This window comes from Erythrolamprus reginae, chromosome 1 (assembly GCF_031021105.1).
Source record: "Erythrolamprus reginae isolate rEryReg1 chromosome 1, rEryReg1.hap1, whole genome shotgun sequence".
NCBI classification, from domain to species: domain Eukaryota; kingdom Metazoa; phylum Chordata; class Lepidosauria; order Squamata; family Dipsadidae; genus Erythrolamprus; species Erythrolamprus reginae.
Window position 1 is genome coordinate 226,705,745 of NC_091950.1, and position 13,626 is coordinate 226,719,370.

At 46.4% G+C, this 13,626-nt stretch overlaps 1 protein-coding gene across 3 annotated transcripts in view; it reads left to right on the forward strand.

Moving 5' to 3' along the window:
- The window catches only part of COL4A2 (collagen type IV alpha 2 chain), a 206,614-nt gene that overhangs the window by 128,836 nt on the left and 64,152 nt on the right, over nt 1–13,626 (forward strand). For all 3 annotated transcript variants that reach the window (XM_070732373.1, XM_070732371.1, XM_070732372.1), the window contains 2 exons: nt 9,269–9,424; nt 10,464–10,556. In XM_070732373.1, the coding sequence (XP_070588474.1) occupies nt 9,269–9,424; nt 10,464–10,556 (249 nt within the window). The remainder of the gene's footprint in view (nt 1–9,268; nt 9,425–10,463; nt 10,557–13,626) is intronic.

Sequence of the window (13,626 nt, forward strand, 5' to 3'; positions counted from 1 at the left end):
GGGACCTAACTGGTTGCCGGGATTCATGTAGCAGAAGGCGGTCCCTGAGATAATCTAGTCCGGTGCCATGAAGGGCTTTATAAGTCATAACCAACACTTTGAATTGTGACCGGAAACTGATCGGCAACCAATGCAGACTGTGGAGTGTTGGTGTAACATGGGCATATTTGGGAAAGCCCATGATTGCTCTCGCAGCTGCATTCTGCACGATCTGAAGTTTCCAAACACTTTTCAAAGGTAGCCCCATGTAGAGAGCATTACAGTAGTCGAGCCTCGAGGTGATGAGGGCATGAGTGACTGTGAGCAGTGACTCCCGGTCCAAATAGAGTCGCAACTGGTGCACCAGGTGAACCTGGGCGAACGCCCCCCTCACCACAGCTGAAAGATGTTTCTCTAATGTGAGCTGTGGATCAAGGAGGACACCCAAGTTGCGAACCCTCTCTGAGGGGGTCAATGATTCTCCCCCCAGGGTAATGGACGGACAGATGGAATTGTCCTTGGGAGGCAAGACCCACAGCCACTCCATCTTGTCTGGGTTGAGTTTGAGTTTGTTGACACCCATCCAGGCCCCAACAGCCTCCAGGCACTTCCACTCCTTCGTTGACTGGACATGGGGTGGAGATGTATAACTGGGTATCATCGGCATATTGATGATACCTCACCCCATGCCCTTCGATGATCTCACCCACGGTTTCATGTAGATATTAAATAGCAGGGGGAAAGGACCGACCCCTGAGGCACCCCACAAGGGAGAGACCTAGAGGTCAACCTCTGACCCCCCACTAACACCGACTGCAACCGACCAGAGAGGTAGGAGGAGAACCACTGAAGAATAGTGCCTCCCACTCCCAACCCCTCCAGCCGGCGCAGAAGGATACCTTGATCGATGGTATTGAAAGCCGCTGAGAGGTCAAGAAGCACCAGGACAGAGCACAAGCCCCTGTCCTGGGCCTGCCAGAGATCATCCATCAGTGCGACCAAAGCAGTTTCCGTGCTATAGCCAGGCCTGAATCCAGACTGCTGAGGACCTAGATAATCGGCTTCTTCCAAGGACCGCTGGAGTTGAAGCACCACCACCTTCTCAACAACCTTCCCCATAAAGGGAGGGTTGGAGACTGGACAGTAGTTATTGAACACAGCTGGGTCCAGGGAAGGCTTCTTGAGGAGGGGGCACACAAGTGCCTCCTTATAAAGGGCCGGAAAGGACCCCCTCCCCAAGGAGGCGTTGACAATATCCTGGACCCAGCTCCGCGTCACCTCTCGACTGGCCAAAACCAACCAAGAGGGACACGGATCCAGTAGACAAGTGGCAGAACTCACAGCTCCAATGGCCTTGTCCACTTCATCAGGTGTCACCAAGTCAAACTCCTCCCAGACAGATGGACAAAGATGTTTAGCCCCAGTCACCTCGACTGACTCGTTGTCAGTCGACTCTGTTTTACAATTGGAGTCGAGGTCTGCTCGGATCCGAGTGATTTTATCAGCGAAAAATGCGTTAAAATCCTCGGCACTACTCTGCAAGGGCTCCCCAACTCCCCCCTGATTAAGAAGGGAGCAGGTTACCCTAAACAGAGTGGCCGGGCGGGATTCCGCTGGTGCAATCAAGGCGGCATGATACGCGCATCTTGCCGCCTTGCGCGCCACTTTGTAAGTATTAATATGAGCTCTTACAAGTGTTCGATCGGATTCGGACTTACTCTTCCTCCATCGCTTCTCTAGACGTCTCTTCTGGCGTTTCAACTCCCACAGCTCCTCGTTGAACCATGGAGCTCTATGGGGTCTAGTGCCGCAGAGAGGTCGCAGTGGCGCAATTCGGTCAAGGGCCTCCACTGCAGCCTTGTTCCAGGCCTCAGCCAGAGACTCTGCCGAACTGTTGACAAGTGTATCTGGAAGAACCCCAAGTGCCTTCTGAAAGCCTTCTGGATCCATCAGGCGCCTGGGGCGGAACAACTTAATCGGTTCCGCCTCCCTGCAGGGGAGGATTGGAGCCAGGAAGTCAAGCCGCAGTAGAAAATGGTCTGACCATGACAAAGGCAACACTTCTAAGCCCCTTAGTCTCAGGCCATTACTGTGTTGCTCAGAGAGGAATACCATGCCGGGTGTGTGCCCCCCCTCATGAGTCAGACCCTGTACTACTTGGATCAGGTCCATGGCTGCCATGGTGGCCATGAACTCCTGTGCCAGTCCAGAGGATTCGCTGAGCGATGGCAGGTTGAGGTCCCCCAAGACAATAAGTCTAGGGAACCCCACTGCCAGCCCGGCTACCTCCTCGAGTAGCACAGGCAGGGCTTGTGCCATGCAGCTGGGAGGCAGGTACGTGAGAAGCAAGCCTGCCTGAACCCCTAAGTCCAACTTCACCAGGAGGGACTCGCAACCCGCAATCTCCGGAGCAACGAGTCTACGCAGGCAAAGGCTCTCCCTGGCTATAATAGCCACTCCTCCCCTCCCTTCCCTGGGGTCGAGGTTGATGCCATATCTGAAACCCGGCTGGGTAAATTTCAGAGAGAGGAACTCCTCCCTCCGGGCCCAGCCAGGTTTCAGTTACACATGCCAGCTCGGCCTCCTCATCCAGGATTAAATCCCGGATGAGGAGAGCTTTATTTACCACCTGGTAAATATTATTTACATCGTTCCCATTCATCTCACCCATATTGTGACCCCAACCATCCCACCCATCCCATCCATACCAATCATTCACTCCATTCATACTACCCCCACCCCAATTATCCATCACTAACCCCCCCCAATAATTTATAGTTAAAATATAAATCAATTTATAGTTAAAAATACTAAAGATTAAAATACTAATAAAGAGATAATAGATACAAATAAACAATATAGAATATATAAAATATAGGTAATAATGCAGTAATTCAGTTGATTAAAATAAATCTAGTCAGCAGCATATAAAAGTGTATATATATAGAATATAGGAAATTGGTCAGCAGCAAAGTCATATCAGTTCTCAGTTACCAAGTTCTGGATTAATAGTATGTTCTATGTCCCAAAAAAGGGCAAAAGAGGGGGGTGGGGTGGGGAATGTCCCAGTCCTGGATAAGGAGTCTCTTCTTGATGTTACCTTTTTTTTTTTACTCTTTTGGTGCCGGCCGCTGCCTCCGGCCGACACTTCGAGGTCTCTTTCTCTGTCCCGATTCTGCCTCCGGCTCCTTGGCTCCCCCAGGACCTCCGGCTTTCGCTGGTCACTGGTAGATATCTTCTGTTGGTGTCGCTGAATTCCGAGCGACATTTCTGCATCTCCCTTTGCCAAACAGCACTGCAGGACCTCCAAATGCTCACAACACAACCTCGACGTCGCCCCGACATCCTCCCCAGCTCCTCTCCTCTCGTGGGCATCGCTCCGACATTATCCTCAGCTCCTCTCCTCTCGTAGGCCTCGTTCTCGGCAACGACAATCGACCTGGCCTCTCCACGCTGGCCCTTTAATCGGCAGACCTTCCAGCACTGGGCGCTCCCACCAACAGCGCACCAGCATCCCAGGCCCACCTCCAGCACCTCCAGCCAGCACAATCCACGACGCTCGTCTCTCGTTCTCTCGCTTCTTATTCTCTTGCCTCTTGTTCTTGTCGCCTCATTCCTCCACATAAGTCAGTCCTCAGTGCCGGCGCCATTTTCCACAGCCCAGCTGATCGGGATCTGACTCTTCCGTGGCCGGTAAAGTTCTTAATTGACACACAGAAGTGTCGAGTGGGGGCTCCAAAGGCAGGGACAACTCACCCCACAAGAATTTCCAGAAGCAAGTTCGCTGACACAATCAAATCCCCCCTATATTCTAGATGTTTCACCTGTCATCCAAGGAGCTGCAGCCTCCTCCCTCCTCCTGCTTCCCCACCAGATCCGGAATGCTCTAAGCTGCGCTATGGGCTAAGCTACAATTCTGGCGCAGAGGTCTCAAATCTCTACACACACACATTTTCCCGGTGGCCGGAAAAACTTGGAAGCTGCGAAGAAGGAAGCTCAGCTTCCGTTCTTGCAACTTTTTGCTGAGGGCGCAAAGAGCAAAAAGTTGTGAGACAGCAGCTTCCAAGTTTTTCCGGCCACCGGCATCTGCTGTGCTTGAAGGTGGGCGGTGCCTGGTGCCGCCAGTGGAGCAACTGAGCGTGCTCTGCTTCAGTGTCTGGGTCGGTGCTGCCTCGGAAGCAGGTGAGAGAGGCAGCACCAGCCCGATCACCGTCTGTGGGGGGGCACAGATCCATGCCCCACATTCTGCCAGCGCCGGCCCGATGACCATCTGTTGGGGGGTGGATCCACGCCCCATGTGCTGCCGATGCTAGCCCAATCACCATCTGGGGGGCGCGAATCCACGCCCTGTGAGCTGCCGGTGCCAGCCCGATCACCGTCTGGGGGGGTGCGGATCCATGCCCTGTGTGCTCCTGGCACCAGCAAATCCATGCCCCTGGCGCCGGCACGATGACCATCTGGAGGTTTAGAGGGAGAAAGAGAGAGAGAGAGAAAGAAAGAAAGGGAGAGAGATAGAGGGAAAGAGAAAGTGAGGGGGAGAAAGAGAAAGAGAGAGACAGAAAGCAAGAGAGAGAGAGAAAAGGGGGAGAGATAGAGGGGGAGAGAGAGAGAGAAAGAGGGGGAGAAAGAGAGAGAGAAAAAGAAAGGAGGAGAGGTAGAAGGAGAGAGAAAAAGAGGGAGAGAGAGAGAAAGAGGGAGAGAAAGAGAGTGAGAAAGCAAGAGAGAGAGAAAGAAAGGAGAGAGAGAGGGAGAGAGAGAGAAAGAGTGGGAGAGAGAGAGAAAGAAAGGGGGAGAGTTAGAGGAAAGGAGAGAAAGGGGGGAGAAAGAGAGAGAGAGATAAAGAAAGTGGGGGAGAGATAGAGAGAGGGAGAGAGAAAGAGGAAGAGAGAAAGAGGAAGAGAGGGGGAGAAACAGAGAGAGAGAAAGCAAGAGAGAAAGAAAGGGGAAGAGATAGTGGGAGGGAGAGAGAACGAGAAAGAGTGGGAGAAAGAAAGAGAGAGAAAGAAAGAAAGAGAGAAAGAGGGAGGGAGAGAAAAAAGCAAGAGAGAGGGAGGGAGGAAAGGAAGGAAGGAGAAATGGAGGGAAAAGGAAGGAAGGAAGGAAAATTGAAATGAATGGAGGGACGGAGGAATGAAGGATTTTGGGTGGAGGGTAAATTTTTTAACATTTTTCTCTCAACATACATTCAAATAATACAGTATACCATCTAATTTTCCATGAATAAAATGCGGTATTTTGTTAATAACTAATATCAATCATCAAAAAAGTTGCAAAAGTTGTTTTACTAATGTTGTCATCCAGGCACATACTTTTCTTTTAATTAAATTCCCTCCTTAATGTTCCTTCAAAAAGTACACCAATTATATTTCTAACTTACTAACCACTATGCCAAAGTGCTTCCTTCTTTCTTTATACATTTTTCTATAAACCAAGAAAATCTTGTATAGCCAATGAAATGTTAACAAAAGAAAAATTAAAAAAACGTAAACATATACAAATTTCAGACTTCTTCCCCCCCCTCTAAATAGTACATTTACCTAATCCAAAATTTAAAAACTATTTCAGCCCATCTAACATTTAGCCAATTAATACTTATCTACATTTCTTACTTAATTATTAATCTTAAATTTCAATTTGAGAAAAGAAAAAAGAGGAAAATTTCTAAATATTCTCTATTTTCAATCAAGTAAAAATCATTAATATCATTAATTTCCCCAACAATTCTAAATTCAATTCCATTTATGCATTAATCCAAATCAGTATCACCTACTACATATCTTATTATAATCAATACTTCTAAATTTATTAAAACAGATGAGCAATTCCTAAATTCATATATTTAAATAGAAAAAATAATTTGAAAAAGAGCAAACAAAACAATACTCCAAGTTTAATCAACCCTTTTCAAACTCCAATTTCTTTAATCTGAGCAGAACTTTGAACCAAACCCTTTTCTTTTTTATTTTTTGTATCCCCTTTTAATCCACTTTTCCATTTTATTCTTTCTATTCTTCCTTCTAGGAAGGGAGGACTTTGTTAGAAAAATAAAGGGGTTATTGGATCAAACTTTGGACACTTATGTGAACATCTTTTGGGAACTTCTGACAAGCAACTGCAGGGATTCACTTAACGACTCTGGCAAGAAAGGTAGTAAAGTGAGGCAGAACTCATTTAATAACCGTCTTGCTCAGGAGATAGAAACATTGGCCTCCATTGAGGTCAAAACAGAAGTCAAGGATTATCTGTCTGACCAGTGCACTCTTTTAGAAGCAGATCAGCAGATCAGTAGTCAATTTTGAAGCTCCACTGAAAACATCTGGGGGGGGAGGCAGGTTTTCCTCAACTTACAATGGTTCATTTACTGACCGTTCAAAGTCACAACGGCCCTGAAAAAGTGACTTATGCACCCTTTTCACACTTAGGACCTTCGCAGCAGCCCGATGATCGCAGAATCAAAACTTTGCTGCCGTTTCATATTTATGACCATTGCTGTGCATAGTTCCCTCTAAGGTGCATAGCATGCTGGAGCGCAGGCAAATCCTAAGGACAGCCCAGAGTTTTCCAAGCTGGCGCGGAGCCAGCGCGGTTTCTCCCTGACCGACAGCTGATCCGCCCCTCCCAAGCTGTTGGCGGGGGAGAAACCTCCGGCTTCTCTGGCTGTCTGAGGCTGCCGTCGCACGCACCCACCTCCCCTGTGACCTCAGAAGAAGGCGGAAGATTGGGGCGGCTGATGGAGGCCAGCCCCCTTGCGCCAATGAAGGCCACCCTGCGGGCTTTCTTTAATGTCTGGATACAGAGCACCGAGGGATGCCCTTCCGCTTCCCCTCAGTTGCCGCCGTGCACATCGTGTCACTTGCCCGGCGGTGGGTGTTTCTCGCTGGGTTCCACCCCCAGTTTGGATGGGAGCGGCTAGTCACTACGGGCATCCCCCTTTTGCTTTCTCTTGGGCTGCAGGATTGGGGTGGGGGCTGATGGAGCGAGCTGCCTCGCACCGATCAAGGCTGCCCTGCGGGCTTTCTCTAGTGTCTGGATACAGCTGCGCACCCAAAAACACCCCCCGGCCACGCAAGGAGCTGCCCCCGCCCCCCCAGCGCCTCTGGCCCCCTCGCGCCCATGGCTTCTCGCCGCTGTCCCCCGCCCACCTGATCCACCTCTGTTTCTTGCGCCCATGGCTTCTCGCCGCTGTCCCCTGCCCGCCTGCCCGATCCGCCTCTCTTTCTCGCGCCCATGGCTTCTTGCGCTGTCGCCCGCCCGCCTGATCCGCCTCTCTTTCTCCTCCTCCGCTTCCCGCCTTGGGGTGTGGCTCTCCCGCAGCGGCGGTGGTGGCTGCGGCTTCTTGTCCTCTTCATCCAGCCACTAGCCGCTCCGAGCGATTTGGGAACGCCCACCTCACCCCTCCCTTTGCTGAGAGCGCTTTTGTCCCGGGCTATCAGCAAGGGGGCTGCAGAAGAAGCGGGGCGGGCATTCTTCTCACAGTAGAGACCGACAAAGGTGATTTGGAATGTTGGGCACCCCTGCCAGCCCACCCGGCACATTCAAAATAAGAAAAATCTTCACCGGCCTCCGCAGAGAAGAAAGGAACAGAGAGAAAGAGAGAACGAGAGAGAGAGAGAGAGCAACAGACAGAGCGAGATAGAGAGAAAGTGATAAAGAGAGAGATAGCAAGAGAGAGAGAATGAGAGAGAAAGTGTGTGTGTGAGAAAGAAAAAGCAAGAGAGAGAAAAATGAGAGAGAGGGGGAAAGCAAGAGAGAGAGAGAAAGAGAACAAGAGAAAGAGAAAGAGAGAGCAACAGAAAGAGAGAGATAGAAAAGAGAGAGGGAGACAGAAAGTGAAAAAAGAGAGAGTGAGAGAAAGAGAAAGAGAGAGAGAGGAAGAAAGCAAGAGAGAGAGAGAAGAGTGGAAGGAAGAGAGAGAGAGAGATGATAGAAAAAAGGGGAGAAAAAAGAGAAATGAGAAAATGATTGAGGCAGAGAATGACAGGAAAGAGAGAGAAACAGAGAGAGAAGTAACTCTTGATTTAAAGCATATGGTAAAAGCACTTAAATAATAACAGGGGGAAAAAACCCAGCCCTCACCTGTTTTTATTAATAGTTATGTTTTTGGTTTTGCTGGTTGTTTTAGTTTTAATAGTAATAGATTTTGGTTTTGTTTTATTATTAATTTCTTTTAATAAAAAAGAAGGGATTCATTCATTCATTTATTCATTCATACACACACACACACACACACACACACACACACATTCATACTTCTATGCCGCCCAGTCCCAAGGGGACCACCGCTCAGACACTATACTTTTCTGCCCACCCCGGAAAAAATTAGAGGGAACACTGTTGCTGTGTGTCCTGAGGTCACATGACTCCAACAAAAGTTTCTAACCGATCCACGCCCAGGCATGAAAATGTGCCACTCAGACATTATACTTTTCTGCCCACACCGGAAAAAAAATTAGAGGGAACATTGCACAGGACTACAGTTCTAAAATGAACTTTATATTGAGACGATCTTTAGAATGATTCAGATGTTGCAGCTAGGTCAAAATGTGGTAGAAAAACTACTTGTCAAAACTACTATTGTAGGATAGTCTGCTTTGCACTCATTGCTTTGGTTGTCAATAAGCCTCTAAAGCAATGGTTCCCAATGTGGGCCCCATGCCCCACAGGGTGGCAATTTGTTTTTTAATGGAGGAAATTGGAATCTTGTTTAAATCAAGTTAATGGCCTTTTAGGCTTCCTCCGAGTGTGTAGGAGTTCAGTTTTTGAATAGTAAGAATTATATGTCAAGGGAGGGGGGGGATCAGGATTTTAGAGATGCTTAGGTGGGGCATGGCCAAAAAAAATTGGGAATCACTGCTCTAAAGCCAAATCAAATTGCTAAACCTTTACATAGCATTGCACTGGGATATGTTAGTTATCACTTTGTCTGGAACAATACAGTCCATCATGTCTGGGCATCAAAGAAGGGCCCAATTCTAACCTTCACAAGAAGTAAAGGGGTGGAAAGATCAGGAAAGAAATATTTTGGGTTGTGTCCCTCACATTTTGAAATAGCAAATACGCTGCCATCAGAACATCCAGAATTATTCTGTTTCAGCAGATTTAACGGTGATCTGGGCCTGTGTTTTTATTTTATTCTATTTTGTTTTCTTTTTCTTATTGTAAATATGATAATTCATTCTTTTGTTCATTTGAATAGTATAATAATTCTGTACTGGTTTATTTTTCATTTGTATTATTTTCATCTATGGTCTTCTCAAAGTCATAAGAGCCACTTTCTTCCCCATTCCAGATATTTCTGTGGGAAGAGGTTTTCCTGGAGAAATGGGCCCCAAAGGTTTTATTGGTGATCCTGGCTTCCCAGCTATTCAACCTGGTCCTCCTGGTTTAGATGGTGAACCAGGAACACCTGGCTTCCCTGGCCCACCTGGCCCGCCCGGAAGTCCAGGTAAATGGAAAAGAAATTTATATACTGATTTTTAAATATTTAGAAGAAAATACTTTGATAAATTTCCTTAATCAGGCATTTTGAAATTGAACAACCAAGGGAAATTTTAAAATTCAGGTAAATAAAAACAAATACTAAAACAGCTGTTTATTTGTGAAACAATGACGTACTTTATATCTTACTCTCATTTAATTAAGACCACAATAACCTATTATTATCAAGAATTTTATTTTATCAAACTTTCCTCTCTTTTTCTTTTCTATCATTCTCTTCTACTACTCCTTCATTGGGATAATTCTTTTATTTAAAATCTATTGTCATACAGAGAGAGACAGAGAGACAGATAGAAAGACAGACAGACAGTATGCATGTATAAGATAGACATTGTTTGGCTCCTGGTGATACACCATGTCTTAAGTTAAAATAAGCTAAGCTAAGTTTCAACATTGGTAAGAATTTGTAGTTAACCTGTTCCTCTTTAATCACAATCTGATTAAAAGTGCAGGTTGGATAACAGTGTTAACCAAACTACAACTTGGCTTAGTATGCCATGCAAATGAAAGTCATAAAAAGCTTCTTCCCTATTGTACTAATATAACATTTGTTTAATGAGAATGTATTGAATCACCAATGCTAGGCTACTTTCAAATAATTGTGTATACTATCAACCATAGTTTATAAATTACAGCAGTGAGTTCACATAATATACTAAGTCAAACCAAACGAACAACATTACAGTTTAACAGCATGTTAGAATGACTTGGTTTTCACCTGTTTAAGTAAATGAAACCAATACTACTGCTGCCTGATGTTTGAAAGAAATGGGGGAAACAATAGTGCTCATATATGAATATTTTTAGCTGATCCTAAGAAAGAAGGATGTAAATCTCCCAATAACTAAAATCAATGTTATCTCATGCATCTTGATTTTAGACTTTTTCTTAAGTCTTAGCACAGACAACCTAATCCATTAATCCTGGTACAGAACTACATAACCATGTCAGTCTCCCTCAGCCATTCCAATCTTCCCATTCTACAGCTTATTCCGTTGGGCTGAAGGGATATCCAGGACTTCAAGGTCCTGCTGGCCAGCAAGGTTATCCAGGTCCACGAGGACAAAACGGGCTGAAAGGTAAAGTTTAAAATACTGAAGTATATTGATTTATTGTCACCATAGATTTTCATGCAGAGAACATACTTCATGTGCATTGTATAATGGGATATAGTCTAAAGTGCTTCTCTTCCTGTTTACTTCTCTACTTTTCACAATTTCTCTTACAAGAAACCTTACCTTAAAAGTGTTTTTTTTTAATCTCAGTCTTATCTATTAACTCTTTTAACTATTGTTGTCAGTTGCGAAGCCGTGTCCAACCCGTCACAACCCCATGGACAACATTCCTCCAGGCTTTCCTGTCCTCTACCATCCATTTAAGCTCATGCCGATTGCTTCAGTGACTCCAATCAACCACCTCATTCTCTGTCGTCCTCTTCTTCTTTTGCCCTCAATTGTTCCCAGCATTAAACTCATCTCCAGTGAATCCTTCTTTCTCATTAGGTGGCCAAAATATTTGAGTTTCATCTTCCGGATCTGTTTTTAACTATTTAGTCATTTTTATTCTTTCCTTTCCTTTTGGGATAGATGGGTTAGTTTATTATTTATGTAAAATGTTTCTAATCCAGAACTGAGCTCAAGTATTGAGCTGGAGAAAAAAAATCTTGAGGTACCCCAGTGTTCATGACTCACAGTGAGCATGGCTGGGTGGGTGTAGTTGGCTCAGCATGGCCGGCTTGATGCTACTTACTCATCACAGCTGACTTGATACAGCCAGGTAGGCATGCTGGATGGACATGGCTGGTTAGGTGGAGCCAGCTCGACCCCACTGACTCAGCATGACTGGGTCAGCATAGAACAAGTTACACTGTCAAACTCAACATGGGGATAATTCTATGCCCCATAAGCTCCTCATCTCCTCAACGTATGGGAAGCAAAATGTGCGTGTGTGTGTGCGCGCACACAACCATATTCCACAGAGGAAGGAGAGGTCCTTCTCCCCAAGCCCAGGCATGATTGGCAGCTTGCCAGATAAGGTGTAGATAAAACTCTCCAAGGTTGGAATGGTGTGTATGTGTGTTTGTACATGTGTGTATGTGTGTGTTTGTGTGTGTGCAGCATGCCAAAATAGAAATCCAAGTGTTGGTGTTTCCTTGTCCAGTGTCCCCGCCTAAAAAAGCAGAAGGTGGAGGACATTGCTTCTGCACATGGAACCATGGAGGAAAAAGTTTGCAGGAAGAAGTCCACTTCTGCCTTAAAAGATCTCTGAAGCAAAGAAAGAGGTTGCAGGGGAGTGTTTCTGCAAGTGGGGGGAGGGGATTCTGTTAAATCAGGAGACTGGAGACCACAGGTTAATAACAGCTCTTTTATTTGCAGAGAATGATCAGAAGTGTTCAGCTCAGTTCACAGTCTCCAACAGAGAACAGTGGCACAAGCCACGTCTATTTTATACCTTGCAAAAGTGCAGGAAAACCTTTTGACAGTTATTTGTTTTTGGCGGCAAGTCTATTTGACTTGCCATGCCTTAACCAATCAACAATCACCTTTTAAAACAGCCTAACAAGACATAACACCCCTCCCCTTATATAGTGGCCAATATCTGTCAATCATTTAACCATGTTACGTAGTCCTGTAATTTGATTGGAGGTTTGGATGGTCTTTGAGACCTGCGCAGATCAGTTGCTGGAGAGCTGTCCTCCTGTGAGGCTGGCTCTTGTGCTGCTCCGCCCTGGTTAAGGTTTTCTTGGTCTGTGGGCGTCGATGCAGCCTTACCATTGCCGGCCTCCAGGGGTCCAGGGCAGCCATCACGGGAAGCCTGAAGAGGATTCGGTGAGTACGATGGTTGATTTTCTTCATTTGTAGATTGGTTGAGATCTGGAAAAGGCAGAGTATTGGCGTTAGAGGGATTGCTTTGTACGACTCGCTTTCTTATTTGGTCTATGTGTCTCCGCCACACTCTGCCATCGGTTAGCTTTATTAAACAAGACTTTGGGCCAGTCCGTTCTTCGATTTGCCCTTCTCTCCAGTGTAAGTAAGAGTCAAAGTCTTTGGAGAAAATTGAGTCGCCTGGGTTAAAATGTCTTTCTGGAACAAGTTGAGGTTTGTCTTTTTCTATAGAATATTCAGGGTGTACCCGGTCCAGTTGAGAGCGGAGTCTCCTTCCCATGAGGAGCTCTGCTGGACTTTTGTTGGTAGTTGCGGATGGAGTTATGTATTGGGCCAGGAGGAATTCGTCCAGCCGTTCTTGCCAGTCCCCAGGGGCAGAGCAGCTGAGAGCCTCCTTGGTTACCCTCACCATATGTTCCGCAAGGCCATTAGCAGCCGGAAAGTGAGGAGAAATTAGAGCATGCCTGATTCCTAGCCCAGCTAAAAATAGTTCCATTTGGCAGGTGGTTAGTTGCGGGCCATTATCGGAAACCAAGACGTCAGAGATGCCGTGAGTTGCAAAGAGGTACCTTAGAGGTTTAATTGTGGCTGCTGTTGTAGTGGTGGTCATGCGAACGACTTCCAGCCACTTTGAGTAGGTGTCTACGACGATGAGAAAGGATTGTCCATCTATGGGCCCTGCAAAATCAATATGAAGTCTGGACCATGGCCCCCTTGGAGTCTCCCATTCGGCTGGCTTGGTTCTCGGTGGATCTGGGCGCGTTTGCTGGCAAGGGTAGCAAGTAGCCAACCAGGATTGAATGTCTTTATCTAAGCCTGGCCACCATAAGTGACTTCTGGCCAGGGTTTTCATTTTTACCATGCCCGGGTGGCGTTGGTGCAAGAGTTTCAGAGCTCTTTTTTTAATTGTTTGGGGAATTACAACACGGTCCCTCCATAGTATACAATCCCTTAATACACTTAATTCTGTTTGTTTATTTTTAAACAATTGGTAGCTTTATAGTCTGCACATATGTGGACAGAGCCATCGGGTTTAAGAGGGAGGACAATAGGGGTCTTCCATTTGGCATGATCGGTGGGGACAAGAATTGCCATGGCGATTAATTTATCGATCTGCTCATCCACTTTAGGTAACAAGGGGAGAGGGATGCGGCAGGGCTTAAGGCGGATAGGGGTGACCGATGGGTCGAGGTTAAAGGAGATAGGCGTCCCTTTGTAGGTGCCAAGACCGGGCTCAAAAACCTCGGGGAATTCTTTTTCTAGC